Consider the following 19522-nt stretch of genomic DNA (forward strand, 5'->3'; position numbering starts at 1 on the left):
TGCTCGGAAAATGGGATGGCATGACAACGACAATAAACGAATTCTGCGGTTAATCCTCGAAATACAAATTGAAACAAAAGTTCTATTTTTATAATATTAAAACAACTATATCATGTAACATTAAATAGAATTTAAATTTTAAAGAAAATTAGATAAGTATCTATACATGTTATATTTTTATTTAAAAATTCATATAATTTAACATGTACCTATGTAACATTATTCCGTATTATACAATGTAGACGAAAACACTATTTTTGGTACAGTACGTAGTTCTGCGGAAGACCAAGGATAATCCGCTTATGGATAATACGTCCTAAAATGAATGCATTGCTATCTGAAGAGTTTAAGACTAAAGTGTCCTATACAGTGGAGTATTTTTAACTTTTTTCTGGAGGAGGTTGGAGAGGTCTAAAAATGTTGTAGATTCTAACATATTATAGGTATTTGATATTAGAAAATTGTTATTTATTTATTGTTGTACTTAATGTCATAGTATGATTATTATCTATACGTTATATTACTATAAAATGTCAAATTAAAATTTCAAAATCTTTAGTTACCTAACCTTTTTTGGGGTTCTGGGGGGCCCAGTACTCCTGAACCTTCCCTTAAACATGACTCTGGTCCTATATTATGTAAAAATATGTAATAAATAAAAACGCTGCTTTACGTGATTTGTAAACACTTATTACAACAAAATATTAAATTGTAATTATTTGTAGCGCCCTATGAAATCGTTAGGAACCTGTAAAGTTGAAGAATATAAGCATAGATCATACAGGTGACTTCAGTCCTAGTTATGTCCGAGTCTTGAAGGGGGCGGGAAAATTTAAAATCTCTGATAGGGCTAACAGGAGACTATATGGGATTCGAGTGTTCAGCCCAGCCCCTCCTCAATTATTATCAGTGTTGGAAGTTTGAACTTCTGGCGAAATAATATTACTGATGTCCGGCACGCAGTTTGTTTCGAGAAACTACCAGTGCGTCTCGTCGGGAGAGATTTAAGCAGTTTTGTTCAAAATTTGTTTTGCAGGAATTTCATCTCTCTTCGCTTTACACTATTGATGCGCTCGTGGATGACGGTGTCGACGCGAAAATACTGCAGTAGGTTGTTATACAGATCGAAATTTACGATCGATATTTCGTCACGTTGTCTAATACTACATTTATAATTATAATTTCATAATATCGTCGACGATGGCGCGTAAACGACTTGATTGAAAATCGTCGTGAATCTTATACGGTGGCTATTATAGATGAACACAAAGGAAACAAACGTTGCAAGTACACGGTTGTATACCATCTATTCCGTACATACCACAAGAACAAATATGAGGGGTTAATTGCCATCTCCATTGTCCTTCGCCAAAAACATATTTATATTGAACAACATTATAAATTGGGCTATTGGGGTGTTGCCGTCTCCCTCCCCTTTGACATTTCTAGCTAAGTCTTTGGTATACCATGTATATTATGTATAAAACAGGTAATGTACGTAACTATTTATGTTTAGGACGTTTAGGTATACCACTGATCACTGTCGATTGAATAACAAACATTAGTAATTATTAGGTAAATTGTACTTGAAATGTAGATAATACAGAAAAGTGTACATATGACACTTACCTACGTAGGTTTCTTAAAATAATAAAACATTTATCCGTTAGATTTATAGATATGCGTGTTTGATGTGTAAACGTTAACATTCGGAAATAAAATAATATTTATTGCGCTTAAACCATAACCACGAATCGTTATTAAAACACAGGTTATTATGCAAATTGTTTGACCAAAATATAATCGAAATTAACGGCATCGAAAACTAAAAAGGTTAATCAAAATACATCCTCCCAAGTGTTTTATAATAATACACATTACAATAATTAATTTTATGATGATAATTTGTACATGAAGTACCTATGGACTACATATAAAATGTTCTGTATCAAACGAAATAATAATACAAAATTATGTCGATGATGATGTTAAACGTTAATTTTTATATTTTTAAATCTGTTAGTCAGTGTTAATGGACAGTTTAGTAATATAATCTTTATTCAACATCAAGTTTCAAAATAATATTAGTACAAATAAAATTGGTCAAAAGATAATATCGGTAGAGTTAACGTTTATTTTACAGGCCAAAACTCAAAAGTTTGGACCAGTGGAATTTACACATTTTTTACACATAATTAATTATATCGGTGGGAGGTTGAATCCACATGCAAAAAAGGTTTATAGGTCGGAATTTAAAATAGTAAGCTTCAGTATACCTTGCCAATTAGTGATGAAAGTGCTTGAATAAAAAAATTCTATATTATATTAAAATAAATATTTTTGTTGAATGCCAATTCTAGATTATTATTTAAAATTCTATATTATGTAATTTCCTCCTCTTTATTAATTATTTTACTGCATTATTAAAACGCATAAAGTGTTTCATCGTGTTTGAGTACATCATATCTCTATTATGAGACATGAGTTGTTTCCGACTTTCGAACGTACATGTGCAGTACAACATACTAAATTTACGGTCAGCTGGACCAATTTTGTGTTGTTAGCTTAATCCTAGATTGAATTTTAAAACTTTTGTAAAACTTAAAGGTATTAGAACACTAGCTGTGTGTGTACATTGTTTTTTTTTGCAATTTTATGTTCAAATGGACTTTTGGGAATTTTAAGAACCATTTTCTATAGTGGATAAATACTTAAATGACCAATGATGCTCATATTTATTTAAATGTTTAAAAAACCTCTCTTATACGTAACAACAATTCGATTTTTTTTTGATTATACATAAAATAATATTATATAATGTATATAGTAGGGAAAATCAATTATAAAGACATTGTATATAGAGACCTAATAAGTTGACGGAACGGACCAAAATGCTAGTGTGAAGTTGCTTACAATTGTTATTGGGAGCAGCCCTGGAAAAATAACTGTACAATTCTAAAATAGTATGTAGGCTCGACATAAATGATTTGTTCATTATGTGCATTCTAATGACTGCAGGGCTCTGGACGCTGGCCCAAAGTTACTCTTTTTTTTTGCGTTCGTCTGAACTATTATAAATGTAGGCGCAATATTTATATATTTGAATACTGTGTGATTCATAAAAATATAAAATAATTATTAACAATAATAAAATGACTAGGAAAAAAGTCTAAACCTAAATTGGCCACCTCGGCTTCTAATATTATATTTTAGTTAAAACTCTAAGTATAAGTATTTTCATAATAAGGAATAATTGTATTAGGAATACATTTCTCATATTTCCTTTTAGGTTCTGGGCGGAGCGATTGAAGACAGTAAACGATTTCGAGTATTTTTCACAATAATCTGAGGAACAAAAAATATTACAGAAAACCGGAAATAGTATAAAATATTATTTGTTTAACCCAAATACAATTTGTTAAAATTTGTCCAAATTTAAGGCTATGTTTAGCAGATCATAGAGAGTTATCATTAGAGTATACTACTTTTTAGTTACTATATTATTATACTTTATCACAGAATAGATTTATTAAACTGTATTAATTATGCGCTATATAATTATGAAGTAATAATTTAAAAATATCTCGGTACAATGATACATTGATACCCACAGTTCTCAAGGACATTTTAGTTATAAGAACCTTTTAGTTGTTACAACAATGTCGAAGTCAATAGCTTTAGCCTTTAAGTGACATATATAGTAATTGATCGTTTTTTTAAATGTATATGCCATTATACTGTAAAGTGTAAAGGAATCGTTTTTCGAGTCCAGCAGAAACTAAATTAGTAGATAATAGTTATCATTCTTTCACACATTGAAAATACAAAATGTATAGTAAACAGTAATTATTGTTAGTTAATAATTAGTAGAATTCAACAAGTTAAAACAGTGTAACAAATTAAATAAGTTATTATATCAATACCGTTTTATTAGAACTTGAATTAATGAAATCGATACTATATAGTTAATAATTTATATATTATTTACATTGTTTAACTCTTACATAGCACTATAGCACATATTTTGTATTCATCACATTTCACTTATATTAAGTCTTATTTAGTCCTTATCTGTATGATTGTATGAAAGTACCTATCTGTAAATAATTTAATGATATATGACTTATACGGGACACATTTTAAATACGTTTACATAATTCATATAGAAATGGTTATTTCCCGAGTGAATTTATACACATTGGGTACCTTGCATAAATCATGAAAAAATATGAAATAAAACATTATTTATATTTTTCACTTTAATAGTTAATATTCAAATAATATCTTTAACATATTCGCTGTTTTGAAATATTTTTACTCAAAGTATCGTTAAACGAATACCTTTAATGAAACCTATATTAATGATAATTTTTCAAATTCAAATGTTTTATAAACTGTCTATTATACTTACAGTAGGTATAGATCATAATATATTTTATACTTATATTTTATATGCTATCTGTTACAATGACGTTAAGTGCACACACAAGGGTAGTTTGGGGGTTATGACATTCCCTTGCTAGGCCCGTGACATCATGGATTTAACTAGGATTTAATAGTTACACAGGCAAGGTAAAAAAGTTCAAAGCAACCCGTGGGGTTGAAAATTTAAAACCTATAGTGGTCTATGCCCTAAAGATCCATCTACCTCCCCTTATAGTTATGACGAAGCGTGATATTATATTAGTTATTAATTATAGGTGTTTATTATGTAAACAAAATGTTTTTATTACCCATTATTAAAAATCGTGGAAAATAAATAAAAAACGATCAATTTTTTCCTGTGAGTTTATCATGTGGACACAATAAAAAAAGCAGAGTTTCAGGGAAGCTTATAGCTCATTATAGTGGAATTATAGTTAATCGAACAAAACGACTACTGTATCCCAACATCAAACATAATATTGTTCCCCTACATTAACTATTGGTTGTTGATCATTGATGTTTTTTAAAAATATATTTTCAATATAAATATCGCCAAATATGATAAACAATATGAACCATGAAGTCAATCCGGACGAGTTGAATCGTTTGTGTTCACTGTTTAACTTTCAACATTTTAATCGGAATTCTGTAATACATTGTACCTTAATACGCCGTATAATTTTTTTTTAGTAATATCAATATTATGTAAATTAATATAATATACAATTATATGTATAAATGTGTAATTATACTCCCACCTCCCGTAAAAGTCCTTGCCAGGCCACTAATTCTACTATTTATATAATTTATAAGCTAATGGGATTAAATTGGTAAATATTTATTACTTTACCATTATATGACTTGATATAATATGAGAAATATAAAAAAGCGTTTTTTATGAAGATACCTAATAGATACTTCGTTTGTATTTTGCACTCGTAGACATATGTATTAGTTTACTTTTCCATATCTTTTTATTTTACGAACATCTGTACATTAAATATTGCATGACACACATAGTACTGAATAAATGGCTCTAGACAAAAACAATAATCAATTAAAATAAACGTTCATTGCAATAGAATGTTTTTAATGTACATAGTTTGTAATACATTTATTTATACCAGTTACCAGATATTCCTTGCAAGTAGGGCTGGATAGGTTTTGTATCATTTGCGCATGTTTTTATGGAATGACCCGAAAATATGCAAATGAACTATCACTATGCATTTTTTAAATCCATATAGCTTATCATAAATAGCAGTATTCACATTATACATTTGTGTTTCATTTTATTATCGCTTATATCGTAATGTTTGGTAGTTAAAGAGATCAAGATATTATTGTATAATGTTTTTTTTTGTTTTTAATAATATGTTAGGTATAAAATTTGCAATATGTGTACAATAATATACATATCGGAAATAATATGATACAAATTGTTTAAAACCGTTCTATTTTGAACAAAGAAGAACATAAAAATGATTAAAATGTTTTTTAAATATTGTTAAGGCGTAATCAACATGCTATGCCACTAGTTTTTTTATTGCATGTGTTTCCTGGTTTTAGTCGTAAATAAAGGCCGTACACATTACGAACACGAAATACGAATTATCATTGCACGGCACCAATGTACACATATTTTTAGTAAAATATACTAAAATACACAGTTACTATTTTACAATGAAATCGTCCACGTTCTCCAACTAAAATAATAATATTGTATATATATATATATATATCTTGTACTCTATAGGAAGTAATCAATTTGGATTTATAGAATATATTATATATACAACATTACGATCGGGCCAGCAGTGAAAGCGAACCGTTTCTTTTTACGAACCGCAGTACACGTATATTATAATAAATTACAATAAACGACGACGGCGGCGGTGGTGGCGGCATCGTAGTTATTGTAACACGAAATCGCGCGGTCTGCGAGTCGAACGTATTTGAACCCTCGGCGCGATAAAACTGCACTATTCGTTCAATAAGTCCTCGAAATTAGGTCATATAATATATATTTAAAATACAAAAAAGGAACGGGGCGAATCTAGTACCTATATTTTATTGCACGGTACACGTCTATATACAATACACTTATTAATGTATATATTTTTTTTTTATAGCAAAAGTGCGGCGTGCTTTCGTGTCCTCCGCCGCTGCGCGTGTATAACCTTATATACCGCGGCGGCTTTAATTTCTCTTGCGTCGCGCCCGCACCTTCGACACCATCGCCGACAACACCCCTCCCCCTCCTCAAAGTACAGGGCACGGGGGTGGTTGGACGAGGCATTGGAGATTATAATAGCTTATATATGCGTTATGTTACATATGTGTACATTAAATACATGTAGCCACGTAGGTTCGGTGTGCACCGTAAACGTGTATAAATTATGATATAATATTTAGGTACCTACACAGTTTTACGCTTACGTTTACAATTTTTCCGCACTTCGAGCGATATGACACGTCGTCGTAAGTATATTATATTGTTTTGCTGGTGCCTTGTGACGTTTATGCATTTATTGTATGAAATACGCACAGTTTGGCGAGTACGACAAAACCTTAGGTATTGCTCGCCGAGTTCATAATGTTTTTGAATCACGAATCGTTCGTTGTGGTCTTATACACCTACACACACGCACACGGCACACACACACACACACACACACACACACACACACACACACACACACACACACATGCACACCCGGGTAGGTTCGAATCCATAACGTACGCACGATTTTATTATTATATACAGTTCTGCATTATTGGCTGCTTTCTGCTGCATAGGTTTATAATATATTGTATATTTGTATGTATGTATTTATGTGTGTATGTACCTAAGTATGAATGTATGGGTGTATATTTATAAGAGTGTGCTTTTTAAACGGTGGAGTGGCGGTCACAGCGACGTCTGTCAAGTTCGCACCAACACACTTACTCCTATACAACATGAAACCACACATCACATTTTTGCTACGATTCGCTATATTTTGCTACGCTATTTTTAGAACTAACTACTTCCTGGTTTTTTCCGGAATCCCAGAAAATAGAATTCCCCAGCTCCGGCACACGGTTCAAACACACCACGAATCGGGTATCCGGGCATCAGCAGTACGCTACCAATGGGTACTGCGGCGACAGAGTTCCGGTGCTGGGAAATGTTCTATTTTCCGGAAGTCCACAAAAACCAGGTGATCCTAAAAATAGCAAGACTCTGCTAATTCGTAGCAACAATAATGTTATGTACGGTTTGATGTTGTAGCAGTATATAAGTGCTGGTGCCGACTCTATTGCGCGTATAATGTGCGCTGAGGTACACATGGACAGAGGGCTGAGATTTTAAAGACGCTTCATTTCGATTAAAAAAAAAAAAAAAAAAAACATTATTCAATAAAATGTTTTTACAGTCCGAGGCCCAAGGGGTTGAGATGATTAATTTCACACCCTGCGTCCGCGATACCCCGGAGTAAGCTCGCGTAGGAGGCGTTTGACTGAGCCTATATAGGTACACGGACGGGGCGTGACGGGTGGTAAAAAACCCTGGGCTCTGACAACTTTCAAATCCGCCGCCCCGTCGTGTGTACGTTATATAGGGTACGGGTGCTGTAGGTTAGGTTATTATATCGTATACACAAGGCGTTCGAATCGATATCGTATACACGCGTAACGGTTACCCCAAAGCTAAATCATTAAACCGTTACGTTATGTTGTACCCTACCCTGTATGGCCTGTATACGGGAGCCGCCGCCGCCGCCGCCGCCGTTTGTCGACAACGATAACGCTCATTACGCGCGTGGACTCGGGTGGCGGCTTTCATCCGACCGAGCTCACCGCTGCGGCGCGCTGTCCGCGCAGGCCTCCGACTCGGCGGCGCACGGGAGAGCAACCACCCCGTTGTATATAATATGTTTATACGCCCGCCGTGGTTTACGCGACACGCATACAATAAAAAAATATTATATTATATTACGGTATGTTGTACGACCCGATAATATCGATCTCGCCGTGCCCCGAGAACCACGTGGTCCAACGATTACGCAACGCTGTTTCGGAACGCACCAGCTCTCGACTATACTATAATAGTAGTACTACTCCATAGTTACTACTACTACTACTATTAATCTTATTATTATTACTATTACTACTATATTACTAAAATACTATTACTGTTACAATTATACTACTACCACTAGCTCGTTCTACAAACACTATATAATATACCGGGTTACCCGTGGTTTCCGAACATCGACACCGGTAACCGAGCGTGTTATTATACCAGACGGCGTTGTAGGTCAGGTCCGTGAGTTGTACCGCTTTCGTTTTACGATACATAACAACCCGGATACATATAAGCAGATGTACCGGTATATAATATATAAGCGGTACTGCAGCTGTAATGTTATTATACAGTTACTAGAATTACTATTATTGTACCACAAACGTCTTATTCTACCACCGTACCATGACTATACCGGGTTAACCGCGCGGTTGTCAAACACCGCCACCGATAACCTCCAACACTGACTGCTGAGAGTATTTTTCATACGAGGAGGCGTTGTATAGGTTGGGTACGTAAGTTGTACCGCTTTCGTTTTACAATATATCAGCCCGGATAGGTTAGGTAGACGTGTTGCAGGTATATACACAATACTGTAGCTGTAATATTATATTATTATACGTGCCACGTATGTGTTTGCGTGTGTGCGTGTGCAAGGGTGGGTGTGTGTGTGTGTGTGTGTGTGTGTGTGCGCGCGTGTTACGCGGATTTTCCCCGTAAAGTTTTTCAAGGGTTGAAAATCGATTTCTGTATTTATATATGTACACACACACACACACACACACACACACACACACACACACACACACACACACACAATGCGAGTGTATGTGTGTAGGTATAGTATATCCCGCCCCGCGCACCGATATCACCGCCGCTGCACCATCGACCACCCGGTACTACCGTATACGGACGAGAATAGTTGCATAAATCGTGGGGATTGATCGTTAAGAGAAAAAAATACCGTAACCGGTGATGAATTTGAAAACAAAAAATAAAATAAAATAATAATAATAATAATAATAATAATAATAGTTGAGCTGCGCCGCACACGCAGCGCTCTTCAGTCTTCCCTATCATATTATATAGGTAGGTTCACGCTAGCTCGACGAGTGCGGCCGTATGGGTACCGATGACTCTCCATCGCGTCCGCCCCCGCAGGTTTAACGATTCGCCGTCCATTATATTATTTTTTTTTAATAATAACAACACTAATAATGGTCCTTGTAATATTTTATGCTAGGAACGCGCTTTGGAATATCGCACCCATCATCTGTGATAATAATTATAATATAATACACTCGATACCGCGGCCTATTGCAAGCGTTTTGCAACGGCCAGCCCCGGTTCTGAAAATATCTATGCCATTGCGGGTGTACCCCGAGAGTATATACAATTATTATTATAGTAATTCATATTATATTTTATACGTAATATATATATATATGACGCACCACGCTCAGGCGGTCGTTAAAACTCGCACGCACGAACCTCCGAAATTACTAAGAAAGTTTGTTTTAATAATACGGAAAACCCGTTTGCCATCACATGGTATGCTAAACTATATTATACACCTCCTCGTAATAACATTTATAATATATACAGATATAATGCTGCATATCAAGCACACGGAGGCTACGGAACTTATTTCGTATATATTATATTACATACATACATGTACCGTACATTACTGTAGCGCAAAATGTTCAATTAACGAATTCTTCTGTATTTTCGAGAATCGTGATTCGTGACCTATAATAAACTTTATGCAATTAGCTATTTTCTTTCGTCTGTACTGTTGCAACTGCGAATTTTTATTCTATCTCTCCGACGCTACACTCGCCTGATAGTATTTACTATTCACCGTAGGTATAAGTACATGTACGACCACGATGCTATTATATAGATTTGAGACTATGCAATAAGTAATAACTAAAAGGTCGAAAACAACGAGTTCTATATAATATTATTTACCTTTGTACTATATTCGGTATTTATGTAATCAAACATATTTCGTGTACCGTGCACATTGTGTAATAACTAATAAGTAATAAGTAATAACCAACAGTTACCTACGTCTTTGTTGAGGTTTTTTTTTATTTTAGTTACTAGTTATTAACTATTATATAATATTTATAATAATAATAATAATAAGCGTTTACTTATCCAATAACAATACGACATAACGTCATATTACTCATATTCACAGGAAGAAATAATAAAAAAAACATGACCCCAATAAGCGTAACTTGTGATAGGGGCTTAACGTTTCATATTTTACAATATTAATAACTATTAGAAATTATCAATTACCCATCTTTTTGCAATTTAATATTATTGAATCATATATTAAATACTAAAATAGATAGGTACATACATACACATTTTATGCATTAGTGTATCACACTGTGTTTGTTTCTCATAGTCATATAATATATTAAAGAACTGCTTTGAGTCTGAACTTTCAAAGTTAAAATTTTAGTTGCATATGATTTAATTAATTGACATTTCGAGTACACCAAATTGATTTGAATTGATTAATTAGTTATTAAATGTAGACAATGTTTGTAATATATATTATGTATTGTAATTTATAGTGTAGGTATTTTGTGTACCTATGTCTTTTTATTGGAATTTGGCAGCAATGCTGACGAGACTTATTAATAAATAATAATGTTAGGTAAATATGTAACATTAAACAAGCAGTTCACATGGTAATTAATGAGATCAGTTATTTAAATTGCACCGAGCAGACATACACATATAAATAAATATGAACATAGAGCTTAACATATTTTTTTATATAAATAAAATGTCCAACCGTCAATTATTAAAATTAAAATTCGTTATGGGTTAAATTTGTAAAAGTAAATTTAAATGTTCTTTTTTTTTAATATCGTTATAAATTACAACAAATTTTTCTTATTCTTATGTTTAAGATAAAAATGTCTTATTACATTTATTTATAAGTGTTCTCTATATAATAGTAACACTGTAAAACTACAAGCTCTTATTAAAGAAAATATGAAATTAAAAATTAAAAATGCATGTAAAAGATTTGTTCGAAATTAAAAATAAATTGAATTATGACGAAGATGTTTTACGTGACTCATGTGTAAGCATTATAATAACAACGCGAATACCTAATCCCTACAGGTACTTAAAATACATGATTTATTAGATTGGGTCTAATTATTATTAATGCTTAAATAAAAATTAAATTCTCAGGGAGTATTAAGTACTCGATGATTTATTTTTCAACTCGAATAAAATAAAGAACACTCATGGATTATTAAAAATCATTCTAAAATAATTATACTATTTTTTAATTTATCATAGAGTATAAATGTATAGGTACCTAAAAGTTTCATAAATCGTAAATGTTCACTATAAGTTATAACAATAAAATAAGACATAAGTATGTAACCGATATATTGTTTATTATTATTATTCTAAAGTATCTTTTAATTATCTTATGAATTTGACTATTTGAGCTAAGTCTAATTGTTTTTGGTCGTGCATCAAATACGTTATTTTTGAAGAAAATTAGATTTCGTTACTTTTGAGGTAATCGGGTCAATCAATAGTACAAAGTATTGCTGCCTGGGGATGGTTATAGAAACTTTTGCTCGTTTTAACAGCGGTTTGTGAGAACCCCGAATTGTCCATTGTATTGCATAATAAAAAAAATATATAGGATTCATCTGTTATTATAGTTATATGTCATTTGAAATGTATAGAAACGTAAGCATCTAAAAAAAATTGATTTGATTTGACTACCTACTGAATAAATGATGTAAAATAATTGTAAAAATTTAGCTTTACGCAAAAAAATCTAATAAATTTTAGCATGCCCAACAGAGTTTATATACTGTACTAAATTTACTGCATTACATTTTGTCTAAAAATAAGACTGGCAATGATGCCATTTACTATTTTATTTTCCGTGTTTTGTTTCCAAACAAACCATGGTCATTTGCTTTTGGTCTATAAGTATAATACGCATCATTGATGATCACGTGTTCAAAACTTATTTTAATTCTGATATCCTGAAATTGGATTTTATTATGCATTAGGCAGAAGTATTCTGCCTAAGTATATTTCCACATGGCTTTAGCAATATCTACGTCATCTTGTAATAGTGTATATTCTTAACCTTTTTCTTGCGGGATATACAATTTTACTAAGATCACAATTTATTATTTGATCGGTTAATACTTAATTACAACCCAAGTAAGTACAAATAATATAAACTTCAACGGAATAGTATGTGATCCGGTGATGGTTTAATAGTCAAAGGGAGTATTTACGTATACAGCCAATTGATTTCGGTTTAATGTACCTTAAATATTAAAAGTTAGTACTTGACTTTATTCATACTGCAACTAAACATACTATTAGCATTTAATATTTGTGCTATTTGATTATATTTAAATGTGAATTATTTAAGAATAGAAAATTATTCGAAGATAATAATATTAGCATTAATATTTTAAGGTTATGGTTGTTATTTTATTAAATCACACGTTATCCATAATTTACTTTTAAAGTTTGAAATATCGTAGTAATAAATAATAGCAAATTAGCAACTAAATGGAATTTTGAAATTATATTTTGCAGTACTACTGTACCAAGTGTCTTAAGTAATCACAATTTATTATAGCTAAATATGCGTTATTTGAAAAGAATTTTGAATAAAAACAGCATCACTTAAAAGTTAAAACAAATTAGTTTAAGGAAATTTGAAAAGTATGTTTGATAAAAATATAAAATTAGGAGAATATAAATTAAATTATATTTTACAATTAGCAATTTAAATTGAATAAACGCCTGTATGTTAAATGCATGTTTTGATTTTTGAATAAATATACATAAATAATATCTCCTGATTTCAAAACAACTTAAATGCTTTTATAAAATTATTATTAATAGTTAAAAAAATTATTATTCAATTATATAATATAAAGAAATATTTTTATATTACAAATGGGGAAAAAATATTTGACCTTTTAGGCACTGCTTTACAGCAGGTGTCGAGTGTACCTCATCATTGCGTAATTCACTATAATGTAGGTGTACAATTTAAATCAAATGAAATATCATTGCTTACAAAAAACAATGACCGAAGGCAGTCTATTTAAGTCAACCTATATAAAAGTATTTTTTTTATGATAGGTATATTAATATTGCTATTAAAGTAATTTATTTTAGTATTGCAGGTAATAAGGTAGCTTAAATTAATAATTTTTGCCGAAAATATTGCTATTGAAAATATCGTGGTGTATATGTATATTAAAGATACGTTAAAAGTTTCAATAACCCACAATAATATTATTTTTAAATTACAACAACATTACTAAAATTGTTATTCTTGGATTTAGAATAAACTATATACTTATAAGAAATCTATTGTATTACATTTTCAAACTTGCTCTAAAACCTTGTGAACATTTATAAATCAATTTTTACAGAAAAAACTAAAAAATAATAATCGAAAACTGAAAATGTCCATCATTGCTCAAACAAAGTCATCAATTAAGAAATTATATTGTATGGAAAATGCTAATATAAAAGATTAGTGAACATTTCAAGTATCTACAAAAAAAAAAACAAAATCTATTTTTCTGGTTATTTTTAAAAGTACAAGGAATCATTTGATTTTTATCCACTAAAGTACTAACTGTATCTTATTTACTACCAAAAACCACTCTCAAAGTTTGAAATCAAAATATTTTTACTGCCCCAAATGGTGATGACAGACACAAAATAAAAAATAAAACACGCTCATCATTGTAAAATCAATACGTCCATCGCTCCATTCAGAATCGAAAACGATTTCAAAGTTTATATACTTTAATTATAATAAATAAATAAATCAATAATGATGAGCTGAACAAGACAGTATGGTTTTTTGTTGAACAATTTTGAACAAAACTAAATATTGCCTAACGTCATCTATTATAATTTATTTCAAAATATTATATTCGGATAAAATATAACATCATGTTATTCGTGTAGTTGTCTTTGTATACATGTAACTGTAAAGTTAGAAGTTGTCTTGCTACAATTATTATTGTATTATAATACCTATTATACGATGAATACATTCGAATTGGAAAGTGTTTATTTTTTGTCACAAAAAAATTTTGTGCACAGTAAATACAAATAATATTTTCTTACATACATATTAGAATATTTTTGTTTCCCAATGATAATAATATACGTCACATATAATATTATATTAATAATTTTCTTTTACCGGGATCTATTTTAATGTATATAATATTCACAATCAGTGTTTATTTATCTGCAAATACGTTTCAACTCGTTCCCTAGAAAATAATATTTAAACCTGTCAGTGGTTTTTGGCAAATAAAATAACACGGAATTAGATAATTTACGGTATGAAAGATATGTTTTTCACAAATCTTAAAATAAATTCTTTTCGAAACGAATCTAAGATAAACCTTTGAGATACGGTTATGACGTGTTAACGTTCCATAGTTGAATAAATATTATAATCCTCGTGTTTTACATAATTCGAACGGAAAAAAGAAATAATTTTTTTTCTTAATCTGATGTCATAATATTACTTCTTTAGTGGTTTTGACGGTTAAACCGATATTAGGTATCCGTTTATTATTTACTCGGGTTTGCGCTTATGTAACATATTATACTGGAGACACAGTTACTGATTCGATTCATGTAACAGTCGTACCGTAATATGCATGTTAAAAAAGAAGCCATAGTTGTATAATGCCGACGCAATATCAAAATTCAAAATACTCCATTGTACATGTTTACCATTTAAAATAATATGTAATAACTGTTAATAATTTTATGTTACTTTTTGGTGAGACGTTTTTTTTCATCAAAAATGATTTTTTGTAACATTTAAATTATTCCTGAGGTATGAATCAAAGTAAAACGGTCGGACAGGACTATACTTCCCGGAAACCGTGAGTTTGGACTTTTGGAGCGCACTCGTCTCGTTTCGCTAAACTAGGCGTGGGATAGTGGTGTGTTATGATATATTTGAAAACAATGATATATGACGAATGGCCCAGTGTTTGGAAAGCGCATTAGTAAAATGCGTGTTCATCGCGTTCAGGTTCATATTTCCCGAACGACATGTGAATATAATACACACCCACATATAAATATATATAAATATAAAAATATAAAAAATATACATATATATAACATCAAATACAACATGAACGTGAAGTCGTGAAATAAATTCATGTTTTTTAAGAACTTGAATGGTTTTTAAGTCATTCCAATGACATCTCTTTTTGGTATTATTATTTATTATCATGTCATTGTATCGACATGTTTTTTTTTATTTGCCGTGGTATTGCAAGACAAGTTCACGTTATGATATTATATACAATAGGTAATTCTAAATATTGATTTATATGTTTATTCAATTTTAGTTTAATACACATAATATAATTTAATGATAACGATAAATTAATGAAAATACCTACCAATTAATAAGAATACTAAGTTAAAATAAAAATGAAAGTTATACGTATATCTATTTTCTATTATTTATCTGCTTTCCTGCTTTTATACTATATTATATATCATATGTTATATGTTATATGTATATATTTAATTAATTCAAGTACGTACCCATACATTATAATTAAATTCTTATACTTTATAAATTATACTAGTAATTTATTATATTTTTATAACATGTCATACCTATAATATAACTATATGGATTAGTAAGTGTAGAAAGTTGACAATATTAACTCTTTACAATCAAAAGGTCAAACTATAACCATTTATATATTGATCTATTGACATAATTGAAAAATGTTCTTATTTAGATAACATTTTCGAACTTCTAAGCTGACGCGTAAAAGTTTAGGAACGCTTGCTCCGACTGTAAAACCATCAACAGTATAAAATTAACATGGAAAAATCGATTTGTTTGAAAACATTGTATCTTAATTGTAATTACTAATTACCGCAGACGAGTGGACGAGAATTCAACATTTTCAACTGAAACTATTTACGTTATAGAATATGAGTACACGATAAACATTATATAAAATTATGATTTTATAATATAACTTGTAAGTGAATATATTTCGGAATATATAACTTAAAGTTTATTCCCCAGTTTACAGTTTTATTTAGGGTGATCCAGGGTCGACGTATTTGCGTGCTAGTCAAATTCAATAATGCCTACAAATATATGTTTAATATAATATAAAATATTGTCTGATCCCTTGCAGCACGTTATAATATATAGCCGTATAGAGTTACTTGAGTACGACTTCGCCCATAATGATGGTATATAAACGGTTACATTTGGATAATACGTATAGAGAGACGGTCCCGTCACAATTTGTTTGTAAACCATCGTAACAATCGTACGATCTGTATAATTTCACCCGCGAATTGTGCACATACTAATTGAGTGCATGTTTTATTGATCTTTTCGATTGTGCAGAGTACACGCGGGACTCGGCTTGCGATAATCCCGTTTCACACGCGCATCACCACAACCACGGGTCACCCTATATGGAAATGTTGTTATTTTTTTCATCGTGAAAAATCCTATGGTCTATGAACACGATCACCGCCCCGTCCGGCGGGTGGGTGGTCCATGAGAAGCTATACGGTATACGGGCGAGAAGGGGCAATAGTATGTGCACTGCAGACGGATTCGTCGACGGAGATATACCCTCGAGATCGATGAGTACGAAGTACAGTAGTTTTTCGGGCTGTTTTATAGTAAAATAATGAATAATAATAATAATAATAATAATGGCCATTATTGGGCGTGTACAGACGATCGACACAGTGTGTAATATATCTAATATATACGTATTACACGTTACACAACAATACGTGTACCATACCGGTGGTACGTTTGCACCGCTCGGTTATGTGTAGACTGTAGGTATATACTATATTATATACGAGCACGTAGTCGTGCGTATCGCTGTACACACGGATATGTAATATGCAGACCGACGGGATGCCGATGATCAATACGCGGGCGAAAGAACGATTTGTGGTTATTTCAGAGTTCGGTAGCAGCAGACTGCCGCTTTATGTATCGCTGCCGCCGCCGCCGCCGCCGCCGCCGGTACATATGTCATCGCCCCGGCAGCAAAGCGCAGCACGTTTAGCCCGCCAGCCAGCCAACCAGCCAGCCAGCAGCTATCGACCACGCCGCCGCCGCCGCCGCCGCCGCCGCCGTTATATAGAGCTTCTGTCCGCGGTGTTGTTGTATACAGCGCGCCGCAAGCGCGTTCCCGTCAAAGTAATAACAAAATTATACAGAGCCGCCATTAAGTATCGGTGTTTATACTGGCCGGCGTTATATTTATAACGCGTCTGGAGAACTATAGCACATATACGCGCCGACTCCGACAATTAACAGAACGGTAATAATACGATTATGATAGGCGATATTACAATATGCGATAACGACCGACGTGATAGCAGCAGCAGCAATAATAATAATATATTATAATGTGTAACAATCGTGAAGGGGCGCGGCGGCGTGCATTGTATAATATTGTGGACTCTTCCTGCAGCTGAAGGGTCAAGTTATTAGCCTGGTTCCTATATAGAAGCTGTATTGATTTTACGCCGGTGTCGGCGGTTGTCCTTGTGTCGTTCAGCCGTACCAACCGACCGTGTACGCGAACAGCTGTTTTTGCCGTCGCCACTGTCTGCGATCGTCGAGCGCAGGCCGGGGCGAAACGACGACGACGACGTCGCCGGCGCGCACACCACCACCGCCACCGCCACCATCACCACCATCACCACCACCACCACCACCGTCCCCCACGCCACCGCCAAGTCCTCAACAGGGATGTGCCTGAATGTGCACGGGAGTGTTTGTAGACGAAGTTTATCGCCGTCGAAAAATCGTGGGCGGTGGTCAAAAGACGGAAGACGACTGGAAAATGTGCGGCACGACATGAAGAGGCGAAATCTATGGGGGTTGCTAAAATTATCGAATCACGTTGCGATATAATACGTATTATGCGTAAAATGGCATGCCCAGTTTCGCCGTTCGGGTCCTTATTAAAGCCATGGCAAAGAAAAACTTCACCTGACCGTTTTCGTGGCTAAAACCGATCTCTTTGAAATCAAAGCGACGAGACGATCGCGGCCGGGCTCGAGAATGGGCGCAGCCGCAGAGGACGATGACCCCTATCTGCAATGTGTGAATTATAAAGCTCTTCCTGACAGTTTTCAGTTTAGCGATTTTGTTATACTCAAAATGTATATTCCCTTGCAAACTTGCTGTATATTCCGTTTCCCGAGGCTAAAAAAACGAAGCGAATCCAAAAGTTATGATACCAGTAAAATACCCGTGGGCTGTTATAAAGTTTAAGTTTTATCTATAATGACACTAAGGCTCATCTGAAAATCAAATCACATGTTCGCCTGCTACGTGACAACCGAGATGCATTAAAATTTCGTATTGCAACGAATATACGTATCTAAAATACGATTATTAATGGTGGACATTTCAGTGTATAAAATCCATTAAAGCCAATTTACTTAATACGTTTGTACATGTTTTGTTCTTATGAAATGTGTCTTGTACCATATACACATCGTGATGTACATTTCGCCACAAACGGTGCGACTATATTATAATATATAATATTATTATGCGGGATGCGGGAAAAAAACAGGTCTTTGTTTGGCAAAACATTCGTAGGCTGTCCTAAGGCTTCTCCTGCAGACTTTCCAGGAATGTACCAAAAAAAAAGAAAAACGAGTGACACGAACCTAATGTGTTTCCTAGGAGCAAATATTTTTTTAGAATTCATTACAACGCCATTATTACTATTGTACGTTCCATAATATATACGTTTGTTGTATAACATTTAGGTATAGGTAGTTTTTTAATTTTCAACACTTTTCTCTCGGCACATTGTAATGCACGGGTTACGTGTGCGACGCAAGTCTCGCAGCATGTTTGTTCTGGGTGGTTTAATTTAACTTCGTCTGCATAATAAATATGCATTATGTATTTGT

At 32.8% G+C, this 19522-nt stretch overlaps 1 protein-coding gene across 1 annotated transcript in view; it reads right to left on the minus strand.

Annotated features, from left to right (window-relative positions):
- Positions 1 to 9029, minus strand: part of LOC111031329 (gustatory and odorant receptor 63a) — a 29449-nt gene extending 20420 nt beyond the window's left edge. Inside the window, exon 1 of the mRNA XM_022311227.1 lies at positions 8667 to 9029. Within this exon, the coding sequence (XP_022166919.1) occupies positions 8667 to 8769 (103 nt within the window). The 5' untranslated portion in view covers positions 8770 to 9029. The remainder of the gene's footprint in view (positions 1 to 8666) is intronic.
- Positions 9030 to 19522: the final 10493 nt, after the last annotated feature.

The sequence above is a fragment of the Myzus persicae genome, unplaced genomic scaffold, assembly GCF_001856785.1.
Source record: "Myzus persicae strain clone G006 unplaced genomic scaffold, MPER_G0061.0, whole genome shotgun sequence".
NCBI classification, from domain to species: Eukaryota; Metazoa; Arthropoda; class Insecta; order Hemiptera; family Aphididae; genus Myzus; species Myzus persicae.